At 42.8% G+C, this 18,481-nt stretch overlaps 1 protein-coding gene across 1 annotated transcript; it reads left to right on the top strand.

Moving 5' to 3' along the window:
- The first annotated feature begins 2,987 nt into the window (after positions 1-2,987).
- Positions 2,988-10,225, top strand: npy8ar (neuropeptide Y receptor Y8a). The gene is made up of 2 exons (XM_062554420.1): positions 2,988-3,108; positions 7,949-10,225. The coding sequence occupies exon 2, from the start codon at positions 8,097-8,099 to the stop codon at positions 9,216-9,218; it is 1,122 nt and encodes a 373-aa protein (XP_062410404.1). The 5' UTR covers positions 2,988-3,108; positions 7,949-8,096; the 3' UTR covers positions 9,219-10,225.
- Positions 10,226-18,481: the final 8,256 nt, after the last annotated feature.

The following is an 18,481-nucleotide window of genomic DNA, read 5'->3' on the forward strand; positions in this document are numbered from 1 at the left end:
CTCACAATCTGTCTGCTTGCAAGAGGCAATCTAAGACCCTCTCTAAACCAATCTGAGAAGATGACATTGAGCCCTTTCAAACTAATTCTCAAAAAAAGCAGTTTGTGCTATGCTGCCCACTTCTTTGCAGTGAGATCAAGGGATCTACTTCAGAAATACCTTGAACAGATTGAAAGTAACAACATTTGAAGGAGAGCCCAAGCTTTAGTGGAGACTGCGAGCCTAAATGAAGGAACTGCAACAAAGAGGAGCTGTCATAGATAAGATCATAACATAGAAATCCCTAGATATGACTGCTTTTCCTTTTCACAATGTGTGTGTGTGTGTGTGTGTGTGTGTGTGTGTGTGTGTGTGTGTGTGTGTGTGTGTGTGTGTGTGTGTGTGTGTGTGTGTGTGTGTGTGTGTGTGTGTGTGTGTGTGCGTGTGTGCGTACGTGCGTGCGTGCGTGTGTGTCTGTGAGAGTGATGTGAGGGTATTCTTTCAGAAAAAAACGGTAATGACAATCTTTCTTGCCATCTGTCTCATAGTTTTGCTTGAGGGTTAAGACATTTATTACTGAGGTTGAAGCCTTAGCCAGCAATCTGTCTTGACAAATGTTGGGATAAGGGTGGGGTGATATTGGACTTCAGCGAAACAAGACATTCATTTTCACTGCATAATTTTTGGTGAATCTGCTTCCATTCTACAACAGTGAGTCAACAGTTTGTTGTGCTATACAAACGGTTCACCATAATTTCTTTAATCACCCACTACAATTTATTTCTACATCACAGTCCCAGCCAGTCTCTCCTTTGCTAAGCAATCCATTTCCAAGAGTTCCAAACTCATTATTCAGACAAATTGATGTGATCGCCACTTCTGAACAATGCAGCGTCCCAATTTTCTCTCATTTCAGCCGTTCTAAAGTGACTTCACTGTCACCTTCAGCAGAGGCAATTTGGGAGCCCAATTTGAACCCCAAAGCGCCTCTGCATACAACTTCAAAACAGGGCTGTGCGCAAGGTTATTTCAAACAAACAAAGCCATTCATCCAGCAACGATTATTTTTTCATTGAACAAACGCGCCAAAGACAAAGGAGACATGACACCACCAGCTGTGCCCAGTCTTTTCCGAGAACTTTTCTGTGTACACAGGACATATACGCATCTAATATTCTGCCTCCCGCTCTGTGACAGTGCAGATGCATTTGAGAAACTGGCTGAAGACAAATGACTGAGCTGCTGCATTGCTCCTGTTATGTTTCTGTGGGTGATGACATACATACATAATTAAACCACATTTTTGATCCCGTCTTAGGGCAGTCTTTGATCTTCCTCACATACCCGGGGCCATAGATAGAATACATCCACCTAAGGTTTTCCTATTAGGAATAAATACTACATATTGGACTGTGCAAGCACTGTTCATTAGTCACGGTCATGTTGAGCTACCTTGAAAGTAATTTTTTCCCCAACAAAAAAAGACCCATTGATGTCCCAAGGGTAAGAAGAAAATAAGGAGGGAAGACAGAGACAGAGAATGAATGAAAGACAGGCGGAGAAATTAGGTGACAAGGAAAGTAATGATATTCAAGGAAATATGAAATTACATTCATTTCCTACCTGCTTTCACATTGTTCTGGCTTCCATCTGACTGTCCTAAACCAACTTATTGTTAGTTGAAAGTATAATGAGGTTCCCTCTTACAGCCAAATGGACTCTCGAATGTCTCTGCATAATCCACAGACACTGGTCATTGTGCTTTTCCCTCTCCAAGGGCCACTTAAAAATTCCATTCAGCACATCAGAGAAAAGAGAGGCCTGTGTTGAAATGAGCAGGTGTTTTTGGGAAGCTGAAGTGCGTGATCATATCCTGTTTGTCTCCACTGCATGCTCCACTCAGCCGGGCGGACAGTACATGAAGTTATTTCACTGAGCTCAGGCAGTGGCGATTCTAGAGTTCTGATGGGTTAGCCATGTTGGGGCACAGAGAGTTAGGGTGGCATATAAACATGACAAGTAAAAAGTAAAACAACAGATGCTAGACTATGCTAGAATTTTAAATGATGCATCATTAATGACCACTATTTATTTAATGGAATGAAGAATTCAAAATAAGCCATTTGATATGTGAAGCTATAACTTTTTGTAGAAAATCTGAATACTATTTTCAAAGAGGTGGCAGATTAGAATGACATTTTCCACCATAAAGATGTGGATAGAACAACTTCATCTCAGTAGAAACTGTTTCTTGTGCCTGACACCATCGGCCCCCCATGTGCCCGACTTAGCTTTTGTCCTTTACTGCAGCTATCATGAAAATGAAAAATGTGTGTGTGTCTGTGTGCACGTTTGTGTGTGTGTGTGTGTGTGTGTGTGTGTGTGTGTGTGTGTTTGTGTGTGTGTGTGTGTGTGTGTGTGTGTGTGCGTGCATGTGTGTGTGTGCGTGCGCGCACACGTGCACATGTGTAGGCTATGTGTGTGTGTGCGTGTGTGTGTGTGCGTGCGCGCACACGTGCACATGTGTAGGCTATGTGTGTGTGTGTGTGTGTGTGTGTGTGTGTGTGAGTGTGTGTAGGCTTATGCTTGTGTGAGTGTGTTTGTTAGTGCATAAATCACCGCCTGATTTAAATGAACATTTATTCAATCTTAGGACAAAATTATTCTGGGGAAACTGCATGCTAAAACTGAGGGATTTACTTCTGCAGTAGAGTGTTATTCACCAGTACCTCTGACCAGCTGTATCATTAAGTGATGCATATTCGAATACAGCCTAAGTGAACTACAACAAAAACACAAATTTAATTTAAACAGCTTATGGTTTCAAAGAACACCTCATCACACCCCGGATCCCCCACGGATATGATGAGGAGGGAAAAAAATAAGTTCTGCTTTATGACTAGGTGCTGCAACAACCAACCCAATCTCCAGTCCCCTCCACCCCACAAACTCCCTCCCGCAGCCCTCCCTAGCTGCCGCCTTCCCCTCGGCAGCAACCGTAAACCAGCCAAGTATTCGAGATATCTGAAGTCCTGATGATACGCAGCGAGCTGTTCAAGACGGCTGTATGAAATACAATACATCATATCAAGACGTTTTCCTCAAAACAAAGCATTTCCCTCGGTACAGGTAAGCTACTCGTTTCGGATGAATAACCTATCGCATGCACAACAACAATGTGTCTGCTATTGTGAGTGTCATATCTGCTATTTGTCACTGGGTAGTGAGGTTGGTTGGAACAGGTGTTTCACGTCGGAGCTCCGGGTACCTATTTATGTCCAATGTAAATAGAAGTATTTAGACATATTCACAGACATTTACCTGCGTCGCCGCTTGATCCGTTGGGTGAAAACAGTCGATGACGGTTCATACGTAAACATTGCATTGTAGGCTAGTGTTTCAAAGATTTTTTCTTGAGTCTCCAAAAATGACGCGAAAGCAGGCGGGAAATTCCGCCAGGCAGGCTATGCGGTTCTGATGAAAGGAGACAATAATGCCGGGAGACACAATAAAAAGTTATGGGGTTTGATGCATGATCAGGATTTCCACATAGTGGTGGCCGAAACGTATTTAAGATTTCCCCGATAAGTGTTTTATTTAGGCAGTTTTAAATCCACGGTTGAGACACTGTTTGGGTCTGTCAGATCAAAGGATGAGAGTATAGCCTAACCTATATGGAAGTCATTTACTAATCGGAAAGGCAGACAAGGCAAAATACTGCTCTCAATTTAACAGTTGCTTTAACAGCACTTAAAAAAATCACATGTTAGAGACAAATGAAATAAAATTATTTGGGCACTGTCAGATTTTGCCTTTCAATCAGCCAGTGCGTCTTTATTTATCACAACTTATTCACAGTGAGCATTTAGACAACATCATATTGTTTTAATAACACAGTCTACAGTGTATCTCTCTCTCTCTCTCTCTCTGTGTGTGTGTGTGTGTGTGTGTGCGTGCGTGTGTGTGTGTGTGTGTGTGTGTGTGTGTGCAGACTCAGTCTTCTCTTAAGTGCACTATGCATGTCACTTGATCTGGACATATTTCTCCAATACGAATATGTCTTATTTATATCTCATGAGCATGCCAAGTGAAATTTGCTGTTTAATAACCACTGAATCATCAACAACCCTTATGTAACCAAACTGTTTTGTGGACTATGTGCATGTTTACTAGATGAAATTGTAGCCTACAAGTCAGTAATGGTAGTTAATGAAATCACTGTTGAAGATGGCTAAACTGGTTCTCCTAGCCTATAGGCAACATGGTTGTGCCATTACAGTTTAAAGTTGAAATTGAGAACAAATGTTTAAGTCAAAAACATAATGCCCGAACTTTTACGTTATACATTATGAGTTTGGCCTAATGTATGCACACGTAGACCTGTGCCCGCTCTACCTTGGAATAATTAAAGATTAGTCAGCCTCTAAGCCCTAAGGTTACACAGGCTATCATTTTTGTGCAGCTTATGTCTGGGAGAAAGTATGAAATGTAAAATAGGTCAAGATTCTATGAAGACCCAATTGGCACAATATTCAAATAAATAATATAATAATGATAATAACAAATAATAATAATAATAATAATAATAATAATAATAATAATAAGCCATGGATTTCCAAAGGAAACCCTCAGCTACATGAACTTAATAGTATGTGATGGTTTGTCAAACTTAATCAGTCATGTGAATATGATGTTTCAGCGAATGGCAGCATGTTTCTTTGACTAAGCAGTTTTCAAAAAACACATCTTTCCATGAATCTGAGTGAGACAGCATCTCTTTCTCAGGAAATGTTGACTGTCTGGAAGTGTGTATCCAAAGATGGATGTGGTTTGCGAGCTGATGCCCTTTGCTGTGTTTGAGAGCCTCTGGCAGCCATTTTGTCATTTTCAGAAATGGTGAGAGTTGTCAAGACGTCACAGAACTCAAGATGACTCAGGGCAAAAAAAAAACAGTAATCCTGTGACATGACAGAGTCACAGCGAAACATACGCAGCAGTACATTTCGGAATACTTTTTGAGTTAATTAGACCGCTTTAGAATGAACTAGACCTATATTTCAGAGCTTTAGTGTATCTAATGGTATGTAGGTTTGCTATTGACTGTTCACGGTTTATGAGAAAAGTAAATCTGCCCTATTGCTGTGTGCACTGAATTAATCATTTTCTACTGATTCAGGCATGTTCATAGAGAGAGGGTTGCAGCAATGTGCTGCAGTTCTGGTTCTGACTGCTTTTGATGGCAGAATCACACCGAGTCCTCCCTTCTTCTCTTCTTCTCTTCCTCCTCTCAGGGCCTATGGAGGCCCACACCTTCATTTCCCATGCCATATTTTTCCTTCCTTCCACACTTTCACTATTATCCTGCCACCCATCTCATTATGACAAGGAGAGATGAGGGGGACATTGAGGCTGAGGATCTCTGAAATTGCTTTTTTTTCTCCCGGAGCTCGGGTATAAAATCATGAGGCCGCCAGAAAGCATCGAAGCATCGGTTGCGTGGAAATCAGTCCATTTTGTATTCCCTTTACCAAAACGGAGGGATGAAAGGCCTTTAGGAGTGTCTTTAATCTTAGATTGTGAGAGGCTGGTGTCATTTAGAGATAAGATGGCCTCTTCACCCAGGGGCTGATGAAACAGAGATGTGACTCATTCCGTGTAGGTTTTGGGGCGGACACATTTGGCCTCCGATTCCATCTCTGCATTTATAGCGCTCCATGAGCACACCTGCTGTGTGGAAATGAAGGAATCAGAAAAGGATCCAAACAGCACAGCAGCATCACAACATTCCGGCTTGGGGAAGAAAAGGCTATCTATTGATACAGAGACACAACCCAAGAGTCCTGCTTTTTGCGGACCAGAGGCCATGCTTGCGTGGACAGGGGCCATGTTTATGCTGCGTACCATAGCTTCCTCCAGAGAGGCTAATTTGCACATGTTTGTGGGCAGCTCTCACAACATGGGGGTGAGGATAGCCATAACTGCAGGGGAGGGAAGGGTGGGGGTGGGCCCGTTTTCCAGTCGGTCCAGAGCAGATTAATAAGGCCAAGCCACAGGCCAGAGGCATGCTGGGGCCGGCAGACCCCTGCCGCCAGACTCCACGAGGAAAACAGCCTAGTCATTAGCACATTCATTTACTTAACATTCTCTTTCAGATGGTTATTTGATCCGATTGGTCTTGCAAGCAACTTGGCTCATCTCAAACTTAAATGGACTGGGATGTGTTTGTGTGTGTGTGTGTGTGTGTGTGTGTGTGTGTGTGTGTGTGTGTGTGTGTGTGTGTGTGTGTGTGTGTGTGTGTGTGTGTGTGTGTGTGTGTGTGTGTGTGTGTGTGTGTGTGTGTGTGTGTGTGTGTGTGCAATTACGTTGATCTGTTTGCATGTGTTATGTATATGGACTTTTGTGTTGATGAGCGGAAGAGGGAAAGGTGTTTGGATTATTTATAGGTGCATTTATATGGATGGCAAGAAAGCACATATTTGCATGTCTGTGACATTTCCGAGTGAATTAGTCAGACCATGGCTTCTCCTTACACATAAAATCAAAGGCAGCTGATTCGCTGAAATTGCCTCTCTGGAGGAGGTGGCAGTGTTATGCTTGGCTCAAACAGAGAAATCTGACGATCAAATGATGTAAGAGCTGGTGTTAGCCATTCATAACTAGAGGGACTCCTTTCTGACCGAAATAGAATATCCCCTTTGAAAGATGACAACACCAAATTGCCAATTCAATAAGATGAGGAGGGACATACATTAGCATTTGAGGGCGATCAGATGCACTAATAGATAACGCTTTCAGATGTTTTTGTATTAAGGTTCTCTGAATAGGATCCAATTCAGCACACACACACACACACACACAGTGCTCCAGAGCATGGGTGTGTAATAGTCTTCTATTCTGTCTCCGCATCCTCCGTGTTATCTCAGTTGTCATTGGTGACAGCAGATCTATTTGTGTGTCCTGGAAACACAGTACTGTCTTCTCTCTCTCTCTCTCTCTCTCTCTCTCTCTCACTCCCTCTGCATCTCAGTTATTTATTTATCTGTGCCAGTGTTATTCAAGGTTTTCCTGAAACACCGTGCCTTACATCTGTAGCCGCTATGGCTGAGTGATGTAATGAGCTGGGGGGCAGACCATGAACAGTTGGTTAGGTGGTACCAGAGGAGAGGTGGATATTACCTCAGGGTTAATTAAACCCTTGCTCATTCCGGGCGGCGAGTGTTTCATGTATAAAATATAATCAGACAAGTGTGAGGTCACATTTTTAATTCATCTTTGACTCTTATCGGTAGGGGTCATTTCTTGAAGTACTAGCGCTGCTTTTATTCGTTCTTTTAAAGGTTTAATGTTTTTTCTCTTTGAAAATGATTACTTTTTGCTTGCAAATTAGCTTCACCATGGATTATATATGTTGCACATAATGTATGCATATTATATATACATATAATGTGTGAGAGCGAAAGAGAGAGAGAGAGAGAGAGAGAGAGAGAGAGAGGGGGATGAAGAAAGAGAGAGAGAAATACATAGAGAGATTTCATCACTGCTGATTTTTCACCAGTGATGCTCTTCTCTTATATGGAGAAAGAAAGACTATTTTAGATTGAGGATGAGGAGGGATTTCTCAAGGGTGCCCTCCATCTGCCAGACCAGAGAAGAGGATGACTAGAATGTCTTCTTAAGGGAATACTTGTGTTGTTTTTCTGTCATTCTGGCAGACAAATAGGATTTATTGATGTATACAAGGGAAATGTGTCCCTTCATGCAGTTTGCTTTCACTTGATTGATGAACTGATTTTCATGACATGGGATGTTTTCAAATGTCTTCTAATTTGATAACCTCTAATGGGAGGGGGGGCGGGGTAAATAATGAATGTTTGAAATGATAAATAAATCGGGATGTTGTTTGTTGTGCAGCTGCTGCTGGCTATTGTGCTATCTATTGCCATTGATTTCAATTACCTTTTTTTCCTAGATAACAAGCATCTGCCATTTTTGTGTACTGGCCAAGCATCTTATGATGAGCAGACATCTTGTTTCATTTTGAAGAGCCTGATCATCAGATCCTGCCTGCCCCATCGTCCTCATCGCCTCGTAACTCACCGAGACACTTCTGGTCAGCGATGCCCAACAACAGCAGCGGCCTGGGTAATTTGGATGAATTGCCGTGGGAGAATGCCAACCCCTGCCCACCCTCCCTGGGCGGCACCACGCTCCTGATAGTGGCCTACAGCACGGTGATCGCCGTCGGCCTGGTGGGCAACTCCTGCCTGGTCTTCATCATCTCCCGGCAGAAGGAGATGCGCAACGTCACCAACATCCTCATCGCCAACCTGTCCTGCTCGGACATCCTGATGTGCGTGGTGTGCCTGCCCGTCACCGTCATCTACACCCTGATGGACCGCTGGATCCTCGGAGAGGCCCTGTGCAAGGTGACGCCCTTCGTCCAGTGCATGTCCGTCACCGTGTCCATCTTCTCCCTGGTGCTCATAGCCCTCGAGCGCCACCAGCTGATCATCCACCCCACGGGCTGGACGCCGGTGGCGGGCCACTCTTACCTGGCGGTGGCCGTCACCTGGATGGTGGCCTGCTTCATCTCCCTGCCCTTCCTCTCCTTCAGCATCCTGACGCACGAGCCCTTCCAGAACCTGAGCATCCCGTTCAACCCGTTCAGCGACCACGCCATCTGCATGGAGCTGTGGCCGTCGGAGCGCAACCGGCTGGCCTACACCACCTCGCTGCTGCTCTTCCAGTACTGCCTGCCGCTGCTGCTCATCCTGCTCTGCTACCTGCGCATCTTCCTCCGCCTGCGCCGGCGCAGGGACATGGTGGAGCAGGCCAGCGACGCGCGCCAGCGCAAGGCCCGCAGCGCCCAGCGCGTCAACGCCATGCTGGTGGCCATCGTGGTGGCCTTCGCCCTCTGCTGGCTGCCGCTCAACGTCTTCAACACGCTCTTCGACTGGTACCACCAGGCGCTGCCCGCCTGCCAGCACGACGTGCTCTTCTCGGCGTGCCACCTGACCGCCATGGCGTCCACCTGCGTCAACCCGGTGGTCTACGGCTTCCTCAACAGCAACTTCCAGAAGGAGCTGAAGGCCATGCTGCAGCGCTGCCGCTGCTGCTGGGGCGTGCCCGAGAGCTACGAGAGCTTCCCGCTCTCCACCGTGGGCACGGACGTCACCAAGGTGTCCGCCATGCATCGGGATTCCTTCGCGGTCAAGGGAGAGACTAGCGCTCGTATTTAATTCAAGAACACGGTTTGAACTGGGGAGGAAAAAAAAACACTTAAACAAAGGGAGCAAGGGGAAAAAGAGAAGGAAGGAAAACAAGAAGAGAAAGGAAAGACACATATGATTGACAGCCGGGGTGATTCACAAAGACATATACTGTGAGACTGCTGTGTGAACTCCTGCATCACTTGATTCTCTGAACTTAAGCCCAAAACCCAGCCCCTGTCTGTTGGCTATAGCTTACAGTAGATGTGCAAAGTACATGCTGTAATATTACCACAGAGCTACTGCTTTTAGGTGTCTGTGCATCTAGCTTTGTAAAGCCGAGGCTCGCTGTTAAAAACACCAGAAATGGTGCTGAATGTGTACTAGACAAAGCTGCAATGAATATTTTAAAAGTTCAAAAGGACAATCATGCTGCCTGAACTGGACTTAGATTTAAAGCTCTATGTCCTTTCATGCACTGACAAAGTGCTCTCATCAGCCTTAAAGTGCTGATTCTGAAGTCCTGGTTTGCTTGGTATGGATATTTATGGTTTGAAATGTATAGTAGCAATCAATACATTAAATCCTGTATCTAAAATGGAAATATGTATACAGCATATGTATATGTATACCTGCGTGTAGTATTTTAATGTATTGTGATCACAGTATGTGATTGTAGTGGTGTCGTTGTGAAAAAGAGTAAGTTAGAATGCAGTTGTGCCTCCATAATGTCAACAGCTCTTTTTAACATTTGAAAGTTGTCTTTATTAGTATTCTAAATAAATTGTATTGTCCCAAAGAATTCAGTATTTGCATTACAGTTGAAATAATATCAAATAATTTACAAATAATGTGTTTAATCTGTTCTGACATATAAAGTGTATTTCAGTATGTATTTTAGACTGCAGGCTATTTCAAGATCTTTAGTATCTGTTTTAATGGTATATGAACTGTAATCATGAAATGGCTGACCAGCAAGAAATTGTATTTTAAATTTGTATTTAATATACTAAACAATAAAATATTATGATGAATGTACTTTATTCAATGTTTGAGTGGAGTAATTTTGCCAGGCGGATCATACAACTTCCAAAAAGCTTTTGGACTGAAATATTTCAATCTGCCAATGTTTTTTGGCAGGGTCGACTTTGGGGTTTGTCTCTGACTTTCCACTAAGCTTCATAAGCCACGCATGTGTTTAACTGATGCTAAACACAATTATCGCCTGTTTTCCACTCATGAATCAAATCATGAGCTGAGCGAATCAAACAGATGGTGTCCAGCCACTCTCTCAATCAGAGCCCTGCATGCATTCATCTCAAGTATTTTTCCTCAACACACACTCTTAAAAATGATTAACACCCTGAACCACACTTCATTAGGGTGTCAGCTGCATGCCTAGGTAGAACATGTTTTATTGACAGCAACACAAGAACAGCACACGTGAAGTTTCCCTCACTCACTCCCCAGCTGCATCGGAGATGGCCAAACAGGAAGTCTGTTTATGAGCATCTCATAAGTATTCTCCTTGAATGATCGAGGAAAAGGAAAGATGTCTAGGGTCACAGTTGCAGCTTTAATGCTGATTATGTAATGCATAATTCGTGGATAAATAATTGATTTAGATTTGCATGTAACCTTCATAAAGTGGCAAAGGTCTTCTCTCCCTTTCTCATATAACATGACGTTGAACTCCCAGGTAGATTTCTCCGTGATTACAAAGTGCAATGTCAAAGAAATGATACCCACGGATATACTGTATGTCACAGGCCCCTGCTGAATAACTAAAAGTGTTTTCAGGGGCTATGTGACCTTGCTCTCCTCCTCGATTGGTGTATTTGGTCTCTGAAGACCCTTATAGTGTTTCGGAGTGGGGGGGGAGGCTCTCACAGTGAGCTCAACCACAGTTCTGCCACTCAAAAATCAGAGCAGTTTATCCATGAGCATGTGGACAAAATCTTCGAGGGTTTGCCTAAGATGGAAGGGCAGTTTTGGATTATATAAACTGGTTAACCATTGACCCAGGGGGATTGCCTTTTCACCACATAGCTTTGCGCCTCTTAAAATTTCACTTTTTTTTTAGCTCATAGGAACAGGTCATTCTGTGAATGTCAAATGCCATTTCTACTATTTTTTTCTCTCTCAAGCGAATGAGCGCGCAGTTAAGCCTCTTTGGTGTCACACACTTTTCAGTGGATATTAGTTTAAACTTAAGCAAGGCGGATGGAGGCAGGATTGATCTGCATAATACACTGTAAAAATGGCACAGTCAAGACTTCTAAGTTATATGACTCTCAGGATTCAAAGGAAAATGGTGTCACCTAGATAGAGTATAAGTATAGGATACCTAGATAATAAAAATCAAATACTGTGTATTGCATTCCATTGGAGAGCTAGAAAAAATCATCAGGAACTGATGATTTTCTCTTTTTTCACATTTGGCCTTAATCCCATGTCAGCTGCTCAGAGGGATCCTTCAGCACAGACCAGCCATCACCATTCTGCTCATACTAATTAGGTGCATGGCAGGTTGGGTCAAAGTCACATTCTTGTCTCGGGGTGGTCCTGCGGTAATAGTCTAGTTTGTCGACACCTGCAAATTTCTTCTGTTCGAATTTTTTGTCTTATAAAAAGTTGAACAGCCATCTTTATTAAGACCAGAAGATACAGAAGCCAAGAAATCAATCGCCATCATTACAATTAATGCAGACCTATTCTCTGCAAACCCATAATTCAGCGCAGTGTTTCATGGTTGTCTTCTACGCACAGAGTAAATGAAATCTGAGATGAAAGAGAATCTTACACAATGGGCCAAAAGTGGGTATATAGCGAGCGGCTCACCAATGCCACGGCCAATTTCACTTTCTCGGCGCACACCCCGCATTCCCTATTTGGCCTTCCCGCTCATCATCCGCGGGCTCATGCATCATTCATGCTGTTTTCTCTACCCTCCTCAAAAATAATGAAATAAAAGATAAGAGCAATGTCATCCTGATCATTTATTTATGGGGTGCTTTTCTCCCAACCCTTGTCTACGGGATGCTCCTTCAAAGCGATCGTGTCGGAGTGGGCACAGGACGTGCCTCCTCGGAGCTGAGGGGCACAGGATGAAGATGTCTGCTGGAGAGTGGAGCAGGACTTTTTGTCAGTGCTCATAGAAACAGATGTAAGAGGCGCCTGCACTCTCCTTGCCTTGAAAAAGGACTTGGGAGATAATCAAGCAGACAGTGTGTGTCTGTCAGAGGATTCTCATCCCCTGAAAAGCAATGATTCTTCTCCTTGGTTACTCCTGGCTCAAAATACACTGTAGTGTTCTTCAATAATGTTATCAAAAGATCTGGCCCTGCACGAATAGAGATTTCTTTACTTTGAAAGCTTTGAAGTGCCAATAGCCACAGCTTTCTCTTGGGGTTAACTTAAGGTTTCCAGGGGTCAGCCTATTTTCTCAGAGAAGATTATGTTTTTGCATTTTGTTTATCATATTTTCGAGAGCTTTGCGCATATAGACTTTCACCCCAGGTCTTAAAATTAATCCGCCCCTAAACTGGTTTCTCACAGCTTTATACAGCTTCTTAATCAATATTTACCATCTCTAATTTATTTAACAAGGCTCTTTGTTTTGAGTCGATAAGAACTCACATAGCCCTAAGACACTGCTTTGAAGCATTCGTAAACCAAACACTGGAGAAAAAGATGCTGGGGCTTTCGTATACTCCTCAGTTGTTGCATTGATAGACGTTAAGTGGAAGTGATAAGATACTTTTCTTTAAATAAGCGTCTCCCCACTGAATAACATGTCTTCTTTTCATCATGCTAGACTTGAGTAATATTTTAAAGATCAAATTATGTATCCCAATTGTCTACCATGAGAGATTCATCATGACAGCCAATCTGAAGATGATTGATTGATTTATGGTTTGTCAGGCATCAAGGGATAATCCTAGCTGATCCAGATAACAACAAGACACCTTAGGTCATATTCATGTGTAATGATTCCCCTGGAACAAAACTGACTTGTTCTCAACAGTGCGGTCTCAACTCATAGCATATGTGCAGAGTTTATCATGCGGGTTTAAAATCTTCCTTAATGCAAATTCATTTTAATTGTGATTCCACATGTATCCTTTGAAACTTTGACACCCACATTCCTATATGCATGAACAGTTCATTTATTTATTTTATACAAAACTCTAAATGGTTAGCCTATATAAAAGCTTAGAGATGAAGAAGGAACTGATTCAGTTTGAGACACACTGTGCCTGCATCCAGCAGGCTCAGATCTAGACTGCTCAGATCGGTGGGGGAAATATGATTAGTTTGATGGGTACAAGGGGTGGACCATTTTTCATTCATTATCAACATTTTTCCAGCAATGGGGGTGTAAGCTACAGAAAGTTGATAAGTGAATTAAGCTACAGGGGTCTGGGGGCATGTTCCCCCAGAAGAAAAATGACTGAGGACTTCCAAATATGGCATAGCCTCAACAGATTCAGGGCACCTGCTATGAGATTATTCCAGCACTTGATCTGGTCACAACAAAAAACATCATTTTAGACATGCAGGATTATCCCTGTGTTTCTTTTGTGTCACTCTCTTTTCCATTTACAGTACATTATTGGCAGAAATCGATATGAAACAATGAAATGGCACAGCAGAGAGAATTATTACTTATAATTGATTCCAAATTAAACCTTAATGGCATGGGCCACTACCCCCATTGTGAGCTAAACTGTTACATTATTTAATACCATTACATTTCATGGGTAGTGTAGGTCTAATTGAGTGCCTGTCACTTTAAGGACGCAAGGGAGCAATTAACGTCTGAGCTTGTTACCACTTCAAGGGAAATATCAGAGTCTATAGTGTGTGCTCCATAAGGCATCTGGTATGAATGGGTGAGGTGCTTCAGACTTGCTTCATACTTGACATACCTGTCCATTTCATGGTTGTGTCTTAAATACATAAATAATTGAATGCTGATAAGGTGATATTTATTTTGCCCAGGTAGTATTTTCAAATGTGTAGCATTTAAAACAGTATTGCCATTTGTATATGCTTTGATAAGATGACAGTTATATAATGATAATATATTAACACAACATAAGACAAGCAGAAGTTCAATATGACTGATTTATTGAAAAATAAAATATATGCAGTTACTAAAGCGTGTGCAGTGAGTGTGTGAGTGTGTGAGTGTGTGAGTGTGTGTGCATGTGTGTGCGTGTGTGTGTGTGTGTGTGTGTGTGTGTGTGTGTGTGTGTGTGCACGCGCTCGCACCTGTCTGAGACATCCTGCATGCGCTCAGCGTAAGTCCAGGTCCAGGGGATGGTGTGGCAACGTCCTCAGATGTCAAGGTGTTTTGTTCTCAGATGTCTTCAGATCCTCCAGGTGTCCTTGGATGTACAGTGCTTTGTCCTCAGGAAGGTACTGGTGGGCCTCAACTAAACTGCAACAGGTATTATCTGTAAGGAGAGAGGTGGGGCGGGGGGGCATAGAGGGTAGGTGTTACTACACTACTTGTAATATATTACTGTATTATATTATTTATTAGTAGTAATTTTATTAAAAGTATTCAAAAGGATATTAGGGTGATGGGAGCGTGCTGAGCAGCTGGTCCACCCGTCGGCGAGGGCCTGGGGACGGCTGTAGTCACTCAGCTCCAGAGAGAAGATCTCCTCCAGGAAGGCCAGGACGTCCGCCTACAAGCCATTAGACCAGTTAATATTACACTTTTGGAGTCGATCACAGGAAAATGTTCTCTGGGTGTGGTCAGCACAACTTACCCGCAGCATCTGCCAATATTGATCTGCAGCTGGTGACCACCCCTCAAGGGGCAGGAAGGCTCTGACCACTGCAAGCAGCTGGTCAAGGAACCCACCCTGCACCTGCTATAGGTGATATAATAGGGAGAAACAGTGTCAGTTAGGCACCTAAATTCAAAATCACATCACAACAGGCACAGAAATGTAGCGTTGCTTACAGGGACCAGCTGGGGTGGAGCAGCGCCAAGCATGCCAAACAGCACCAACTCAAACACAATGTCAAGGGCGTTGACGTGGTGGATCTGAAACATAAACGTGACATGAATTTTACATCTATTCAAGAGATGTGTCTGTGATATGAGTTTATGATGCTAACATACCCTCGCCTCCAGAAGCTCCACTGGAATGCTCAGGGCATTCTCTGGGTTCTGGAAGTAGGCCACCAGGTCATCAAAGGCCCGTTGAAAGAGATCCGCATCCTACAGGAGTGATAAAGGAGAGAGAATGAGACTCATGATAATGGCGTATGCTCCAACCATCAGGATGGGCATATTATCTGTAACATAGATATAAGATATCTATACACACCCTTCCATTCAGCGTGGCCAGGTTGCGCAGGATCATCTTCACAGCAACGCTGGCATGGTTGCACTGCTGGGCCTCGCTGAGGAGGATCTGATGGAGACAGGACAGGGTTTTGTAAAGGAATTGCTGTCATTATTCACACACACACACACACACACACACACACACACACACACACACACACACACGCACACCTTTCCTGCACAGAAGAGATGAGCTACTCACGGTGAAGGCCTGCCTGAGGGCTGTCAGTCTAGTCGAGAAGTCTGTCAGGCTCCTGGACTGTAAGAAGTTGCTGTCAAAAAGATTTTGTTAAAAAATATATATAGTGCATTTCCAGACATTTTGACTGGACTACCTCGGCAGTCAGTAACCATATGAGGCAAACTCTGCTAAGATTACCTGTTCTCAAGCAAATGCTCACATACCCAAACCTGCATGTGAGAAGAGCTGTAAATGTTATGTAGTTGAAATGATCATTTTAAATCTTGCGTTTTGCTCATTCACATCATATGCGAATGATATCTCTGTGACTAGCACCCCGCGAGCAGTTCAATAGAGATTTTTCTTTCCCGTCAATTGGCCACATAGATAGGTGGGGCAGAAGGATTGCCCTCCCACCCCACCCCATTTTAGATCCGACCATGCATCCAACATGATCTGTTATCCATGTCAATCACAAGATCCTCACTGACTGATTCTCTTCTTAATGAAATGCGTGTTGCTTAGCTAATTTTCATCAGCCAACAGCATCCAAACTCTCAGCATATGGAACTGTCTACAGACATATGAACACATTCAATCTCTTCACTGGACTTTTTTAATTGTATTGCATCTTTTGAATCTTTCTTTAGGGCTGGTGGCATGTGAGAAAATAAATAAAGCATTCAAGTGAAATGCAACAGGATGGTGTTCTTATAAATGTGACTTTTTATGTGACTTGATATGGATGACTGTAATAGAAGATGAGGAAAACAGAAAGGAAGCATTTCTACAGCATGCATTAGTAGGCACATCTGTTCAACACTGCACCATTCTCTCTAGTTTTGAGACTCCCAGTATAAGTGCTCCCTGGTTGTCCAGATGGGACAGCAGTTCCAAACAAAACATGTTTGCACACTGCCAAAAACAGAACAAAATATTTGACAGCAGCACCTGCATAAACTTAACATTCATACTCATGAGAAACTACTGATACATGTCTTTAATAACTTGAAGTTAAAACAGGCTCTCTTTCAGCTTAAGTGCTTTCTGCTTTTGGAAGTATGAGATTCAAACTGTACCATAGGCTAGTTCAGGAGGGCAAAAATCCTTATTGAAGTTTACATAGGATGTCTTCCAGAATACATATTTTAACCACAAGGAAACATAGTTTCAAGTCATGTGGATACAGAAGCTTCAAGTCTTACATCTTGAACCATAATCATAATTGTAGGAATATTCCATGAAGAAATTCTCACTTGATCATCAACAAACTATCAACAATCACAGCACCCCAAGAAAAACCATGAAAGCATCCCAAAACATGACCCCAAAAATTCATATTCTCAGATTGTCTCACCCATTGAAATTTATTTCGAACTGTGACTGCCATCTGGTGGTATTGATGGTGGTATTGTATAGCACAGTTTATAAAATATTTGCCCTTTTCCATGTTTGTCATAGGAAAACGTTTCGGATAATCAAAATAATTTTAATATTAGATAAAGATAACCCACTAAATTAACCAACCGAGAATTTGGTTCAACTTTACTAGACAGCCAGGTATGATTACTAACCCTGTTGAATCTAAACATCTCTTAAATAGAACCTGTCTTGCAATGTGAAGTTGGCTAAAAGGTCTTAAAAAGCAGCACATGATGCTGTGATATTAAGAAATCCAAGAACAGATGTGAATCAAAGTCATTGACATCTATCAGTCTGGAAAGGGTTACAAAGTCATTAGGCTCTGGGTCTCCAACGAACCACGGTGACAGCCATTATCTAAATCAGGGGTGTCGAACTCATTTTCACCGAGGGCCACATCAGCACAGTGGTTGCCCTCAAAGGGCAGATGTAACTTTGATGCACCAGCCACAAAATCTTTAGCATCGGTATAAAACTTCTAAAATCGAGAAGTTGAGAAGAACAAAAGGTCAGCATGACCATCAGTAAAATGAGAGGAGCAAAATCATCCAGTTTTTTGGTTGCTATGTTTTGTAACACTGTCAGTTCCATGCAGTTTGACTTCTCAATGGGGGTCAGGAAGAGGTCATGCCATGGAGGGTTTTTTTTTTTGCTTCTTCTTCTTCTTTTTTTTTTAGTTTAGTTAGTTTAGTTTTTTAGTTTTTAGATTCGAGTATATTCAGCTTTACTGTCATTGCACAAGTGAAATACCAGTAACGAAATGCAATTTTTCCTCTAGGTCAGGGATGGGCAACTGGCGGCCCGCCTCCTCATTCAGTGCGGCCCCTAGATTCATTGGACTTTTTCTCTCCTCTTGATGAGGAAGCGGTCTCTCAACTGCTTCAGCGAAGCCGTCCAACAACATGCCCTTTGGATCCTGTCCCGTCTACTCTCCTGCAGTCTATAGCACCCGCTATTATACCGGCAGTCACACATGTATTTAATACTTCACTCAGTTCTGGAATAGTTCCTTCTTCTTTTAAACAGGCAAGAATTACGCCTTTGCTGAAGAAAAGTACACTTAATTCAACTGATGTGAAGAACTACAGACCTGTCTCCCTTCTTCCTTTCTTGTCAAAGGTTTTGGAGAAAGTGGTCTTCAAGCAAATGTGTGACTTCCTCTATCAGAATAACCTACTAGACCCTATGCAGTCTGGTTTCAAGAGTGGTCATTCTACTGAAACTGCTCTTCTATCTGTGACTGAAGCATTGAGAGTAGCTAAGTCCTCTGCTCAGTCATCAGTGTTAATTCTGTTAGATTTATCTGCAGCCTTTGATACG

Source organism: Sardina pilchardus, chromosome 14 (genome assembly GCF_963854185.1).
Source record: "Sardina pilchardus chromosome 14, fSarPil1.1, whole genome shotgun sequence".
Taxonomy (NCBI): Eukaryota; Metazoa; Chordata; class Actinopteri; order Clupeiformes; family Clupeidae; genus Sardina; species Sardina pilchardus.

What these genes read in the sequence shown, in the direction of transcription:
- npy8ar (XM_062554420.1), top strand. Translation starts at nt 8,097, where the DNA reads ATGCCCAACAACAGCAGCGGCCTGGGTAATTTGGATGAATTGCCGTGG.